At 34.5% G+C, this 16815-nt stretch overlaps 1 protein-coding gene across 29 annotated transcripts in view; it reads left to right on the plus strand.

The window, feature by feature from the left end:
- The window catches only part of LOC128992038 (voltage-dependent calcium channel type A subunit alpha-1-like), a 348577-nt gene that overhangs the window by 290298 nt on the left and 41464 nt on the right, over positions 1-16815 (plus strand). For all 29 annotated transcript variants that reach the window (XR_008490687.1, XM_054415406.1, XM_054415389.1 and 26 more), the window contains 10 exons: positions 2038-2242; positions 3727-3948; positions 4968-5071; positions 5405-5521; positions 5783-5972; positions 7992-8104; positions 8740-9000; positions 10160-10303; positions 12424-12625; positions 13383-13547. Coding sequence is in view for 28 of the 29 variants with exons in the window: in XM_054415406.1 (XP_054271381.1) it covers positions 2038-2242; positions 3727-3948; positions 4968-5071; positions 5405-5521; positions 5783-5972; positions 7992-8104; positions 8740-9000; positions 10160-10303; positions 12424-12625; positions 13383-13547 (1723 nt within the window). In the remaining variant the exon portion in view is untranslated. The remainder of the gene's footprint in view (positions 1-2037; positions 2243-3726; positions 3949-4967; positions 5072-5404; positions 5522-5782; positions 5973-7991; positions 8105-8739; positions 9001-10159; positions 10304-12423; positions 12626-13382; positions 13548-16815) is intronic.

Here is a 16815-nt window from a genome sequence, read left to right on the forward strand (position 1 = left end):
ATTACGCTTTTTTTTACAATTTCTTGCATACACTTTTTGGGGCAGATAACTGTCTTAGAAAGAAACAGGTTGTATTTTATTCTTTTAATAAGTCAACAATGGATCCTCTAAATCTCCAATTTTTAATAATGAAATTTTAATCTTTTGTTTTACTTGCATTGAAAAAGAGAAATAATACCATGCACTTTACTAAAACCTCACTAAAATGACTTTCAGTGGTTGTCTTATACTACTTTTATGCTAACAGCATAATCGTATCATTCAAATAAAAAAAAATCAATTGAAATGATTTTTTACCTAGCAAATAAGATAAATGTGTAGTATTGTTTATTCACAACTCTTAATCATTAAGAAATTCTGTGAATTCCAACATTTTTACAAGCAATCAGTTTTTTTACAAGTACAGTGTTTTGTCCATTTTTGATTTTTAGTTTAAGAATTTTTTCTTATGACTGATAATGTAATGTAAATGTTAATGTGTATTATTTGTTTAAAACTTTATTAATATAATGTCAACCACTGTTATAAAAAATATTGAACTATGATTCCATTGGACAACATCTTTGTTGTTGCTGTAACAAGACAAATTTTGGCCAGCCAAAAATTAATGTTTGTGTGAACCTTACATCCCTCTAATAATCAAAGTCCTTAAGGAGGTTTTACATATTTCTATGGGTACCCGACCAAATCTTAAATAAGTTTCTTCTATTAAGTTTGATCAGGTTATTCCAAAAGTGGATATGAAATTGAAATTGCACTTTTATTTAAGATGTCCCAGGTTACAAATGAGAAGATAAAATAATATGATTTTGAAGTAATAACAAAATTAAAACATTTTTCTCAGTTCCAGTAGAGGATTTTTACAAAATTAAAATAATGAAAACTATAATATTGATTAGTGTAAACATACATCTATTGGTCCATTGCATAGATATTAGCATTCTGTATACTTTATCTTTAGTAGTTGAGTACAGTAGTGTCTTCTAACATGTCTTCATAATTATGTTAACTACGATCCAATATGTGAACATGGAGTCCACAAGAATTTTAAAGACTACCAGTCCATAATAAATTTCATCTCCTGGTTGTGATGCCAAAAGTTCAATTATTATATTAAATTCAACTGGTTCTGCAATTATTAGGTATAAAGTAAAATCCCCACTGCAACTAAACCTCTACTAGGTCTAAACCTAGTTAATAGCCGATACCAGATACAAATTTTTACTTAAAATAAAATACCATAGAAATAATGATCTACCTTCATTATTAAAATAATTTCAGCCATGCTATATAAACTGAATTTATCTTTGCCTACAAATATTTGTGCTTGGATTTAGAAATAAAACTTGAAATGTCAAACATATAAAAAAAATGTTTTAATTTCCATAAAATGGTTTAACACTAATACCGAAACCCCGGGCTGACAGGCCCATGGGAATTTTCAAAAACGCATGTTGGCAACACTGTTTACTTGGTAGATTCCATTCCCCCAATACCTTCCCCCCTTTTCCTCCCCTACCTATTGATATATCATTTGTTCATTTTGCATGGGTGCCGTGACCTTGACAGGTCATCTGTTCATAACATGTCCGTCTCAGAAGCCCAGCGTTAGTGTATTTTAAAGCGGGGTCTCACAGGCCAAGGGATTCGGTTTGTGTGTTTCTAAGCGGGGTCCATTATTTTTTAAATGGGGTCTCACAGACCGGGGGTTTCGGTTAACGTCAGCCTAGGTGGGGTTTCGGTATTAGTGTTAAGAAGTGTTTTAATTGAGATTATATTGTTACAGTACTTGAGATGTTTTGTGGACTCCATGGCTAAAACTTAAACACAAAACAAATGTACTCTATACACTAAGGTTTACAATATTATAGGATTCATCCTTCATTTTGGTCAAACTCTGCTCAATGTTTTTGCCACAATAATAATTTGAAAACAATTTAAGTTCATACATTTTAATACGAGGTGTAAAACGTTGAGCATTGTTTGCTATGTGAATTGTTCAACTGTTCAACAACATGTGGCTGTTTGTTCTCACAGATATTGGTCTTCTCTGCGCAATCTTGTGATATCCCTGTTGAACTCGATGCGTTCAATCATCTCCTTGTTATTCCTGCTGTTTTTGTTCATTCTCATCTTCGCGCTGCTCGGAATGCAGCTGTTTGGTGGTCAGTTCAATTTTCCCGAAGGCACACCACCTACCAACTTCAACACTTTCCCCATTGCTCTGCTCACAGTCTTCCAAGTAAGTTGATATATTTGTTTGGTAAAATGTTACCCATTTGTGACATAAGCTAATCATAGATTGTAAGACGTCCTGTAGATGCCAGATGGCATAATGCATATTATTTTAAATTCAGAATTCATATCTTTTGTGTTCTCCGCCCATACCAACAATGTTTCTTAGTAGTTCAAGTAGCTTGTAAATGTCCCTCCTGCGTAGAATTACGTCTTCCGTTGAGTCAATGCAAATACTCATAATCCAACAAAATGTTTGTCTTGACAAATTGTGAGACACATACACGAACAAAGGATTGTTCAGTTGATACTTTGCTCAACCTCAAATGTATGTTCATGTTTGTGTATAATAATCTTGACATGTTAATGTATAAACCTAGACATTAACAAAATGTTACTAGAGGAAAAGGAGTTAAATAAAAAATATAGCCTGTAAGCCAGTAATGTCCTTTAATGGTAAAATGTTAATTAAAATAGAACCTGCATATTAATGTATCATAAAACCCTATAACAGGTTGACATCAACTCATGCCATTGTTATTTTGACCGTGGTACTTTTGGATTAACTAATGATGTTAGGCAGGAGTATTTATAGGGGTTGCTAAGTGCAAAAATATTACAATTACTTTATAGCCACAACTGCCCATTTTTCATTTAGACAGTATTCCTTAACCAGTGAACACATTAGCTCCTCCTATTTTTACCTAAAAAAAACTGAACATATTTCTATTAAAGTACCTATACAGGGTGTCCCGGAACTCTCTACCAATATTTTAGGGCTTTGCTCCTGGGTAAGAAACATACCTAAATATCATATTTAAATTGTCCGGAAGTCCTTAGTTGCTCACACAGCCGCCATTTTGTTTTTTTCAGTTATTAATTTTTTTCTTAAGAATGGTTAAACATACGAAATGGAAACTTTGCACAAACATTTATGACAACTAGACAAAGCTACAAAAAAATTATGAAGATTTTTCAAATTCCTAAAACAAAATGGTGGCCATTTAAAATGTTCTTTCTTAATTAACTCAAATACCGTTGATTAAAAAAAAAAAATTTAAATGGCCGGCATTTTGTTTTGTGAATTTGAAAAATCGTCATAATTTTTTTGTAGCTTTGTCTAGTTGTCATAAATGTTTGTGCAAAGTTTCCATTTCGTATGTTTAACCATTCTTTATAAAAAAATTAATAACTGAAAAAAACAAAATGGCGGCTGTGAGAGTAACTAAGGACTTCCGGACAATTTAAATATGATATTTAGGTATGTTTCTTACCCAGGAGCAATGCCCTAAAATATTGGTAGAGAGTTCCGGGACACCCTGTATTAATATAGCTGGTAAGGACAAAAACCTGTTGATTTCATCCATAAAACAACCACTACTAACAACATCAAAATATTTAGCATCGAAGCATTATTCATCAAATTATTGGCATTTTGTTGATCAACTACCACGCCATCTATTGAAATACCTGACGGAGTTGTGTTTCCAGATTTTAACCGGTGAGGATTGGAACGAAGTGATGTACCAAGGTATCCAGTCCCAGCGAGGGCCTAACAGCAACGGGATGATCTACGCTGTTTATTTCATCATCCTGGTGCTCTTCGGCAACTACACTCTGCTCAACGTGTTCTTGGCCATTGCTGTTGACAACTTGGCTAACGCTCAGGAGTTGACAGCGGCCGAGGAGGAGCAGGAGGAGGAAGACAAAGAAGTATGTGAATAATGAAGATTGTAAAGTTGAATAAATATTTTAGAACTTGTTCGCTCTTGTAAGTTACAACTAGTAAAAATGATAACTAGAATGATAACCGAAAGCATAAAACAGGGTGAAACTGGGACAAAAGAGAATCATGGGAAATGGATTGTTGAGAAACAGGTTTTTGAGTGACAATTTTGTAACTTAACTTACCTATGTGGCCACTCAAACCTCAGTCGGCTTTTGCCCTCATCAACAACAAGTCGCCACCACTCTCTGTCTTCCATTCATTCTGTCTCTGCTCTTAGATTCCTTATGTCTCTTCGCACCTGGTCCTGCCATCTTAGCCGAGGTAGTCTTAGGGGTCTTCCCCAAGGGAGATTTTCAGACACCATTCTTAGCGTAGAATCTTCTTCTCTTCTCTTCACATTACTAGCCCATCTCAGTCTCTTACTTTTTATTTGTGCTCTTGTGTCTGGGTCTGTATGGATTTCCCTTAATTCCCTTAATTCTACAAGAAAATTTTGTATCTAATTTAAGTAATTTAAATATTTCAGCTTTGAGAAAAACAGTAGTACCGGTAAGACATTATTTCTAATTTAGTTAGTGCAGCAAAACTATGTAGGGCCCAAAGTCAAACTTTAATACAAGAGTAGATCTAGGTTTTTATTTTATCATTGTTGCATTAAGATTGACAAGATTTTTAACCAGTTTCCAAGTGTTTGAACTGCAAATGTTTTTCCATCGGTTAAGATATTTTAAATTCATTTCTTAGCAGCATAAATTATTATTGGGATTGAATTTTTTACCTACCTCAGTCTCAATAGTACTTCTCCATAGTATATTGTTTTTGAACAGCACAGAATCACTCATTAAAAAGTAAACACAATTGAGGTGTACTCTAGTTCAAATTATTATGGTTTTCTCATTGCTAGTTACTTCATTGTAATGAGGCAAGTTTTTGCTAAAACTAATTATTCTAGGATGGTTCCATTAGAATACTAAATGTTCCTTTTCCTGTCTGTTGTCGATAGAAACAACAGATGGAGCTAGAGAAGGAGATGGAAGCGCTACAGCTGGGGCCTGATGGCAACCCTATTCAGGTGGAGATATGCCCTTCCTCCCCGGCACACCACTTGTAAGTCTATACTGTTAATACTGTTAAGTCTTCCTATGCAAATGCAATAAAACCCTTTTCAATCGCACCTTAATCCAAAACCATAGTCAAAATTCATCATTTTCAAACTACACCATCAACCAGTTGCTTGGTTCTGAAGTAGGGGACTCGGTCATATCTGTATGTGCTGAATTTAACTTGAAACAAAGTATAATAAGTGACTTGTCATCTTTGAAGAGCTTTGCATAAATATCAGTTGTAAATAAAATACTATCAATGAAAAGTCATTGAACATTATTATATCTACCTCTTCAGACAAATATGCATAACATGATAATGAATGTTCTTTTCTAGCAACAAATCGAAAAACAGCAAAAAGGAGGAAGAAGAGAAAAAGGCTGATGAGGATGAAGAAGGACCTAAGCCAATGCTGCCATATTCCTCAATGTTCATTTTAACCCCCACTAACCCGTAAGTTACCCTTGGACAATTTAGTCTGTTAGGAAATTAAAAACTTAATACAGAACTGACGTTATGATCCATGATAAATATAAGTAAATTGAACAATACATCATATAAGTTATCTAGTTTTCTATTATAAGTCTAATAAAGTTTTCTTAGCTATACTTTGCAAACAATCTGTCCCTTGGTTTAAAAACCACGTTCAAATAGTAATCCTGAGCATAAGTTTAATCAGATCCAGGTATATTTTACAATCTCTGAATGTTTCAGGCTACGCAGAGCGGCACATTGGGTGGTTAACATGCAATACTTTGACTTCTTCATCATGGTAGTGATAGGTCTGAGTAGTATCGCGCTGGCCGCTGAAGATCCTGTTGTAGATAACTCCACAAGGAACAAGGTCCTCAACTACTTCGATCATGCCTTCACCGGGGTCTTCACCTTAGAGATGATACTTAAGGTAATTGTCTTTACCAACACTATTACAGTTGAACCTCGTTTGTACGAACCTCGATAAAACAAATTCCTCGATAAGACAATTTTTTTTTAATCCCCTTGACACTTTCATATAGGTCAATGCTAAAAACGCCTCTATACAACGTAGTAATTAAGTTAAAAACCTCCATAAGACGAATTTGTTTGTGACATGGGCTAGGACTGATTAACCTCTATACAACGAATATTCTTAGCACAAAACCTCTACAAGACGAACGTGACCTCTATAAGACGAATTTATCTTAATCTTAACCTCCATAGTACGTAGTTTTCAAAACAAACAGAAGCTTGTCTCAACATGAAACCCCCACCCATCCCTCCTCCTTCCTCAGTCATTGTTTGGAGAAACCTTGGAGCGAGAAGAAACCTCTATAAGAAGAATAACAGCAGCATTAAACATTGATAAAACGACCCTCTTTATTAAGAATACCTCTATAGTACGAATTTTTCCCGTACCCCTTGAAATTCGTCTTATAGGTTCAACTGTAGCATTTTCTAAAAGAAATATCCAAAATCTAGTCTTGTTACGTGTTGCCATAGACCTTCTGTTAGCATCATTAATCAATAGTTCAATGGCAAACAGCATCAGGCCAAGGCCCCACTAGAAAAACAGGCCATGCTGCAGCGCGGGCAGCGCAACACTACGTCACAGTGGTAGATAGTTGTACTGAAACCTTTCCATTTACAATCTGATAAACAGCCAGTTTATTTACCTAAAACATTATATTGCAAAATAGCAGTGAATTTATCAATGAATCTATCTACTAATGTGACGTCATGGATCCTGCAGCATGGCCAGTTTTTCTAGTGGAGCCATGAAGCCCCAGAATCTATCACAGAAAGTTCAAGTAGAAAGAATTACGTTGTGATCACCACTATCTGATAAAATGTTTATAACAGGGTGTATTTTAAACCAAAATATTAGTGATGAATGCAGTAAACAATTCACCAAACACAACAAAATCATTTTGGCGCTCATGTTTATGGATGAAGTACTTTGTGTATTGCTGACCATTATCAATAGCCCAATGTATCAAGGACAGCTTAGCCCGCGAACCAGCTCAAGGCTCTGACCTAACTTGGAAATGAAACAAGCAACTATTTGAAAACCAGAAAAAAACATGCTACTCAGCTACCGGTTCCCAGCTATGAGTGGTGACAAATGTGTCAGTGTCATTATGTTGGTTTTACAAAAAAAAAGGAATTCGGTTTGAGTAATCGTCGTGAATGTCATTGTAGTTTTTTAACAAAATAATTTTATTTTGTTTGAGTTAAGCCTCCGAATCACTGATCAATATGTGTACTAATGAAATTACCTGCTGTCAAGTGATTCTTGTGACCTTGAAAGGCAACGGGTTTTGAGCCTCACGGGATCATCTTCAGGCAGACGTTGTCATCATGTTTTTTTTCTTGCCAACACATAAATAAAAAAAAAACATTGAGTCACAGTGTTACAAAACACTTAATCACAAAACACGTAAAAATGGTCAATAACTATTACCGATCGGTCAAGCGGAAGTAGAGTCTAGACTCCTTGTCTAGACTCTAATGTCTCCTGCTGCTCCTATGTCTAGACTCTATTTCTGTGTCGCCCGCCGCTTGACCCATTGGTAATAGTTATTTTCCATTTTTACGTGTTTTGTAAACCTGTGACTCAATGTTTTTAAAAAATCAACCTGTTCGTAAAAACGAAAAGATGATGATGACATCCGCCTGAAGATGATCCCGTTAGAATCGAAACCTGTTACCTTTCAAGGTCACAAGAATCACTTGACAGGAAATAATTTTAACTAAATCAGTTTTCAGTTTGTGAGGCCACAAAATGAAATTCTTTGAATTTACCAACTCACTTACTGTATAATGTCAAAAAGTTGTAGAACATAAAGTTTTATCCCTCCGCATGGAAAATTCTAGTTTGTGGCCCTTCTACTAATAAGTTGTGTTTGATGAATTTCTATACATTAATGAGTTGATTGTTTTACAGGTCCTAGACATGGGTATCATTTTACACCCAGGCTCTTATCTACGAGAGTTCTGGAACATCATGGATGCTGTTGTAGTTATATGTGCAGCTGTCTCCTTAGGGTTTGAAATAAGGTACTGTTTTATATTTAACAATGTTTTGATTGTGACATTAAGCTTTATACTACTATAGCAAACGCTATAGGCTATATATCAGCAAACTTCATTCAATCTTATGAGGTTTGCAGCCTCTTTGAGCCTTGCATTTGTCCGTCCATATAGGACTCAGGCCGGTGTGTGGCATGTATCCAGCAAAGCAACATGTGAGTCTGTACACTACAAGAGTGAACTGTACTGATACAATTTAGTGGCAGGCACCAGGATCGAAACCCACAACATTGCTGCCATACTTTTATAGTCCTTCGCCCTTTGAGAGCAATTTTTTCAGGTTTTTTTTCCCTTTCTATTAGCGGCCGACGTATATTGACTGGATTGTTTTATTTATGTTTTTCCTCCTTACATTTGAGTAATAAATTATGTGAAATGTTAGCTAAACCAGTGTAGAAATTCATGTGATTATGTTTTTGTCTATTTAGTTTGGCTTGATTAAAAAGTTTGCGCAATCAACAACAATTAATTTTAATTATGTACAGCAACACATTCTGTTGGCAGCTGAATTTTTACCCTAAAATTGTCCATAACCTGAGAATGAGAAGTAATTGTCTACTTTCTATTGTTTGTTTCTAACACATGTGTGTTTGCTGTTACAGTGGCAGTGATGCGGGTCAGAATCTGTCCACAATCAAATCCCTGAGAGTGCTGCGTGTACTGAGGCCGCTCAAAACTATTAAACGAGTGCCCAAACTGAAAGCGGTGTTCGACTGTGTAGTAAACTCATTAAAAAATGTAATAAACATTCTCATCGTCTACATCCTTTTCCAGTTCATCTTTGCTGTTATCGCCGTCCAACTCTTCAATGGGAAATTTTTTTTCTGTACAGATGAAAGCAAATCTACTGAAAAAGAGTGCCAGTAAGTGTGCAACCATGTATCAATTTCGTAGAAGACTAAATTAGAATAAAAATTATTAAAAGGTCCCTAGACATTCCTTATTTCTGTAATACGAGGCATGTTTTTTAAGTAAGTACCGTTTTTAAATTTCTCCGTTCCAGCGCTGCGATGGGCATTTTGGACATTTGTGCTGTGTATGTGCATCTATTGGCAAGCCTGTGCTGGAAATTCGGCAACAATCATCCGTGATTACATCCGGTGAAAGCCATTGTAATTCATCGACAGATTAGTGAAGTGGATTGCGAGAACATTATGAGTGACGGAATGGTACGCAAGTGGGTAAGGGCATTTAAATACCACCAATGATGAGCAACGCACTGGGCAGCCATCTGTCATTGGTTCATTGAATTGGTGCGTAAGGTCGACAAAAAATTGAGAGAGAACAGTCGGTTTACGATCTCATCATTATCTGAGGAGTTTCCTTTACTCATAATGTTCTCGCCATACACTTCACTAATCTGACAATGAATTTCAATGGTTTTCACACCTTTAGCACTTAAAAATCTAATTCCAGTGTGCACTTCACAGTAGGCGGCAGTCTCAATTGGTGGCACCATTTGAATGCTCGAAACCGGATGTAATCACGGCCGATTGTTGCCAAATTTCCGGCGCAGGCTTGCCAATAGATGCACATACACAGCACAAATGTCCAAAATGCCCATCACAGCGCTGGAACAGAGAAATTTAAAAATTGTACTTACTTAAAAAACATGCCTCATACAATAAAATATCTGCAATACTCGATAATAACATTCCCTCATTAAAATACATCTGTTGTTATAAGTGAAAGAGAACCTGCTAAAATGAGGAAATATCTACAAGAATAAAAAAGTTGCAATGATGGCATAAAATTATAAAATTTATAAAACTGTTACCTTACTTTTAACATTTTAACTCTTTCAAATTTACTCCTGAGCTAAAAAAATAGTTTAAACTTTTCTATGATATTTAAGAAATAATTTTTTTACATTTTTGTTATATTATTTTGTAATGCATTCTTCTCTGTAGTTCAACAACTTACATGCTCCTATAAAAAATTGCAAAAACTGTATACGTATAACCACCAAATAAGTTTATGCAACTAACCATGATTTAACTAATCCGTGCATGGCTTTTTCAGAGGAATGTACTTTGTGTTTGAAGAAGGAAAAACACTGCCAAAAGCCGAGCTGAGAGAATGGAAGCCAAGATGTTTCCACTACGACAACGTTGCCGCAGCCATGCTGACGTTGTTCGCCGTTCAGACGGGGGAGGGATGGCCTCAGTGAGTACTGTATATCTTTTCCAGGGCTGTGCGAATCCAGAAATTTTGGTTCGAATCTGAATCCGAATCATAGCTGTACAGATTTTATCGAATCCGGATCGAATCCGAATATTTTAATTAATCCCGAGTCGAATCTGGGTCGAATCCGAATCTCAAATTTACAGCCATTATCGAACCTGGATCGAATCCGAATCTGAAATTTAAAGCTGTTATCGAATCCGAATATTTAAACCTGTTCAGAGTCGAATCCAAATCCGAGGAAAGTCAGCAGTACCAATTTTCACATTTTTAGACCACATTTTCTGGGGCTGAAATAACTTAGGGAATTGCTTAAAAAAATTTCTTGAAATGGGCCAAATAAAAAAGTTATGAAATTCAGGCCTACCTATTTGAAGTTTTGAAACTAAAAAATTGGGCATAAGTTAGGCATACCACCTAGGCCTAAGTTTCTCGCTAAAAGTGATGGACTACCAATTTGTGTAGTCTAAAACATAGGCCCAGCCTATTATACACCTCGGTGTTAATCCTCCACACAAGCCTATGTCTGCATTACTATTACAAGTAACAACTAACACTGTGAGGTTAAGTTTACTGATAGCCAAGATAGGGTTCAAATGCGACCTACACTAATGTGCCTAAAGCCTAACACCAAGTTGGTCAGGTTCCTAACATGAACCAGTCAACAGCAAATCGGAGTGCACAAGTAGTTTTTTAGTGTCTAAAAAATTATGTTGAAAATTATATTCAATCAGAATCTAGTAAATTTGAATATCAAATCCCAACTCGGATCTATTTCCAAGAAATTCGAATATCGAATCCGAACCCGGATCTCTTACCAGTAAATTCGAATATCGATTCCGAATCCGAATCCAGTTAGAAACAGTAGATTCGTTCTCGAATCCGAATCGAATCTCTAAAAAGATTCGGATTCGATTCGTTTTTCAAACTATTCGCACAGCCCTGATCTTTTCTTTTTTTAAGGGGGTACCGGCCAATTTTAACCTGGCACTTGCCTGACATAGTGGACGTCAAAGGTCTATGCTTAGATGTATCGAGCAGAATGATTCATCACGAGGAAAGATCTGTACTGATTAATTTTAAGTGGTGTTACCAGAAAGTGTACTTAAGACATTACTGCATTGTTTCGCAGCTTGTACTACCTAATTAGCTCAGATAAGGAAGGTTCAGAGGAAGCATTCGATGGTACACCTAAGTGGTGTCTAGCATAGTCGCTGGTGTCTAGGGCAAAGTCCAACACCACCGTCATCATGTACTACAATGCTCACGGTGGAGGAAGACCCTGTCCCTGTATGAATAGGAATTTCTGCACAGTGCTCGCCAGCTCTTCCTTGCCCGTCACAAGTATACTTCTGGCACAACATACTAAAGCTGAAAGTGTACGGTTGTCCCATAACTGAGTTTCCTCTGTACCTTTCTTGTCTGAGCTGCTTTGTTGTTGGCTCAGATTTTAACTGGGTTCTCATTTACTGCTGAGTCGTGGTCAGTATACTTTAACTTCGATGTTTTAACAGGTTCACTGCACCTTAGAGTTTTAGTTTTATATTCAACTTGAAATAAAGTCCCTCAGATTAAAACTAAGCCGAAATGTCTGCTAACTAGAAAGTTGAGGTTAATACAAAGCAGAAATATGAATACCTACATCCACATGTACTAGTAGTAGTATGTAGCAATCTATATTTTGCCTTAGAAAGGTGATTTTGGAGATAATTTAAATTTTACTCTTTTAGTTGGAACTAGCTGACAGCTCTAACCATCTGGGTGAAATCTTTCAGTTTATTAAAAATTAAAGAGGGTTTTCAGCATATTTAGACACTGCAACTCTCAAATTATGTGTTTTATTCTACAATAATCGTACATCAAGTAAAATGTTATAATGAAATTTGTGTTTGTATGTTTTTATGGAGTAGAAACATTAATTGAAAACAGATTTTGGAAATTTTATAAGTTTATATTATATATATTATCTTATTTTTTAAATTTATTTGGACTCACAATAAAATCATTTTCTATTCCCCCATTGTATAAAATGTTCGACTCATATATTTGTAACACTTTAATGCCAAATCACATAATGTATTAACATTTGACATTTTTTTCAGGGTGCTACAAAATTCAATGGCTGCAACTTATGAAGACATGGGTCCAATTCAAAACTTTCGTATAGAAATGTCCATTTTTTATATTGTGTACTTTGTGGTCTTCCCTTTCTTCTTTGTGAATATATTCGTTGCATTGATTATCATTACATTTCAAGAACAAGGCGAAGCTGAGCTTCAAGATGGAGAGATTGATAAGAATCAGGTAAATAAAAAGTAATTGGAATTATTGTTTGGATGGGTATGATATAGCAGAAATCCTTAGATTTATTAGGTTGACAAACCATTCCCAATGGCAAGATTTGTTTATGAAATCTTCATTTACTTGTGTCCCGGATGTCACAATAATCGAATAATCCACAGAACTTTGTATTGTGTTCCCAATTTTTATAAGTTTTTGTAAATTATCAAAATTATAAATTTTTCCGAGGAAGTAATTTTTTAATTGAACACTTTTGCTGAAAATGTTTATAATCGGTGGTGTTAGGGATAACTTGGTGTTTGGCGTTATAACGATTTTTTGTACTGTGAACTGTGATGTGCAAAGTCAATAAATCAATGTATTTTTGAAGATGACAACAATATGTCTTGTAGATTTCTTTCAATGTACTTTAAGTAACCTCAAAAAATTACCTCTCCAGCATAATTTACTTATGTTTCCCAAATGAAGTACTCATGAAAATTGCTTAATAAGTTGCCACAAATAGTTTTAAAATTTAGTTTGGAAGGTTTTTGACTTACTGCATATATTCTGATCATGACTGATATGAGTGACGTCCATTTATTTACCATTAATTTACCATTATGTGATTTATTTACCATTAATTTCCGAATAAGATACTTAAACGGTTATATGCTTTTTTAAGAACAGATTAATTTTGTCTTTTGATTCCACTGTCTGGTCTCTATTAAATGAGATGCAATATCATGTTTGCTTATAGTAAATCATGACTTTTTTACAGAAATCCTGTATAGATTTTACAATTCAAGCAAGGCCTTTAGAAAGATATATGCCGAACAAGAGAAACAGTTTTAAGTACAAAATCTGGAGAATTGTTGTTTCCACACCGTTCGAATATTTCATAATGATGCTCATTGTATTCAACACACTGCTCCTCATGATGAAGGTAAGTCGATAATGGTTTATTTTTATATTGATGCCGATTATGCATCAATACTCTGTATAAGTGCATTATGCTTGACAATTCAATGTTAATATGAAACGTTTAAATGTGTTCAACAAACAAATTGTTTGTTTGGTACTGAAGTTTTAAACCTTGTAAAATCAAGATATCATTAATTATTGTTACCCTAAAAACCCTACACATAACAAAAACATAATTTTTTTAAAGAGTGTATTGCTTAGAATAGAATTCTAAAACTAGTCATAGTCATTGTCTAAATTTTTAAAGACTGTTCCTAACAACAACCAACAATAAAATTATTGCCTATTGAGACTGATCTTGGCATGCAATTAAAGTAATTGGACTGAAAAAAAAAAATTGTGTTGGGGTTGCCCGAACAAATTAATTATGAAAAGCGTTGATAGTATTTTATTTAGATTCTAAGAGCTTGAGTTTTTACTCTGTCAATCAGCTGTAGATTATACATAACATTGACACTAATTTTGACTTTTAAGCTAAACATCAACTGCTGTAGCTGCTACTGCTGCTGCTGCTGCTGCTGCTCTCATTGAGAATATAACTTTAGTTTTCATCAATCAATACAAATATTGTACATTTATCATTACAGTTTACAGTGTACAGTTTTCTTTCATTGTTTGCGTGGTTTAAAAAAAAAAATAGGGATGGACTTGATTCTCCTTTTTTTAGTTTGAGTTGGGAGAGGACAGGATTTTTTCTCTTTCCAGAATTTTTGGGATGGGAAAAATCAAATCTTCCATCTTCCCGTGCAACAAGTTTGTTTTAAAAATCTTAAGCATACATTTGTGTAAATCACAATGATGACAAAAAAATAAATAACTTGCTGTTTTTTTCTGTTCTATTCCATAAAAACCATCAATGGGTGAAAATATGTAGGTATTTATCATACATGATATCATTATGACTCATGACTATAATCCGAGATCTCAGCGCAATTTGTTGTCATCATCCACAATTGCGGCATCATTTGTTATTGTCACTTGCAATCACGGTAAACTTGTGGACATCTCCAAAGATTGCGGGGGAAAATACTACTGTAATAATATGCCATCCACCATAACGACAAAATTGTGGACATCTTCTGTAATCGCGGAGACATAATAATCGTCAACCGGGATTGTGGTAAAATCCTTGTCAATTGGGTTGAATCACCTTTCAATTAGATCGGGAGTTCAATTCAAGAATAGGTCGGGAATACATTTTTCCCCAAAATGTTGGGACCTGTCCATCCCTAATTTTTGTTGTTGTCAACTTATTGTTTGTCTTTAGCTAATACTGTCCTCAACAATAAATTTGAGCTGAAGTTTTATTGTTTTTGCATGGCATAAACTAGCAATGTGAATTTGAATCTTGCATCTCAAGAAAAGATATTTTTTTGCCTGGATTTGAGAATCAAATGTCCAATTAAATATTTACAAGTATCAAGTTTTCAAACAGTAAACGTGGTCGAATCTGATGAGGGATGTTTAGGTTTGCAATTTTTTAGAATCTTCTGTAATTTGGGGAAACGTTCATGCAACTTCTTTAATTGTGTTGTAACAAGTTTTTTAAATCAGTTTTGATTTTTGGATTTGATTCAAAATAACAGAGAAAAAAGTTTTTTAATAGAGATGTGCCAGATACTTGATTTTCTAGACGACTTGTGTTTAGCATCGAGTTGATCAAGCACCATGGCACAAAATTGAGCTGGCTCAAGGTTTCATTTTTCATTCTTTTAGTTGCAGAATGCAACTGCAAAAATTGCAAAAAAATTCACAATTTTTCTGCAATTGTGGAAGTTGTTTTAATGATTTCGCTGCCATTGTGAGAGAGGAAATTTCTCCACACTCTCAGCAAATGTTCGCTATTTTTTCACAATATAACTTTTAGTGACGCTCGAGCTAAAACAATTTTGCAATCAGTGGGAATGAATACACTTTTTAAATCTCACATTCCAGTGAAACTATAAGTTCTAGCTGTAAGCATGCAATTTGCTTTGCATGTGTTTAGTTTTAAAGCATGTAAAAAGTGCATCACATTTGGTTGTGCATCGAGCGTTCCATTTTTTTATTATTGATTTCCAGTTTTTAGGGAGTTTTAAGGCAACTGTCACTTTATGTTGGCACTTTATATGCAACTGTATGGCACTGTATTCTCCTAAAACTGTTGATACAAGTAAATACAAATCTGATAATTTTAATAATCTAATAATTTATTTGATGTTAGACATTTTATTTAAAAAAGAAAAATAAAGTATCTAGTGTATACCCTTCTAAAAATACCCCCGCCGCAGCAAACCTGCAGACTGATCATGAGAATTTTCATTTGCCTGATTTGATTTACCTACACTAAAATATCTCATTAAAAATATCACATTTATTCCCTATTTAAATAGCATTAGTTTAACGAGTATTTAGGTTTGCTGCGACAGGGAGAGTAAACAAAGTGTTATTAGTAAAATGGTAAATAGTTTAGTATGAAATGAATGTATTTTCCAAATTTTATCAAAATATGTTCATAAACAAGCAAACTACAAGTTTACTTATTCTCCATAAGAATAACAATGGAATTTTTAATTTACAATTTTTTGGAATTTTCTCTGAAACTATTAGGCGCATAACAACGCTTCAATATACCAAATTGTTTGTGTTTTTGGGCTCTACAAAATGGTTTCAAAATAAATTGCAAAGTTTTATGATTTTAGGTTAAAATGGGAAAACCCAATTTTTACCCCATAAAACCCCCATAAACCCCCGTTCCCATGGTCCGATCATGCTGGTTTGCTAACTCGCTCAAATAAATGTAAGTTTACACATTTTTACCAAATTTCATCGAAATCGGATTATTTTTGATCGAGTTATCTTGCTAATGGTCTCACATGAATTTGAACGAATGGTGTTTTTGGCCTCTAGGGACCTCAAAATGAAAAAGTAAATCGGTTCTGCGTCCAGGTCTTACCATGAGTACTAAGGTAATAGCTTATTCCCTGTATGGGAAATTCGCTAAAAGGAGAGATGAGTAATGACAAGTTATTAAATATTATAAATCAAACAATTATTCCTATGTATTTTATCGCTTGGAGAAACTGCTGACTTTTTCTCATCTGTTAATTAACTATTGATGTTTCTTGGTTCTAAAACCTGTTTTTTTCATTTTACTCTTTCATTTTATAAATTATTTTAAAATCTTGAAGTAAAGATGAAGCTTTTAAAGGAATCAGTTTTTGTTTTAATAATACAAAAAATTTATTACT

The sequence above is a fragment of the Macrosteles quadrilineatus genome, unplaced genomic scaffold (assembly GCF_028750875.1).
Source record: "Macrosteles quadrilineatus isolate MER2022 unplaced genomic scaffold, UCM_ALF_1.0 Scaffold_4__1_contigs__length_99947679, whole genome shotgun sequence".
Classification (NCBI taxonomy): Eukaryota; Metazoa; Arthropoda; class Insecta; order Hemiptera; family Cicadellidae; genus Macrosteles; species Macrosteles quadrilineatus.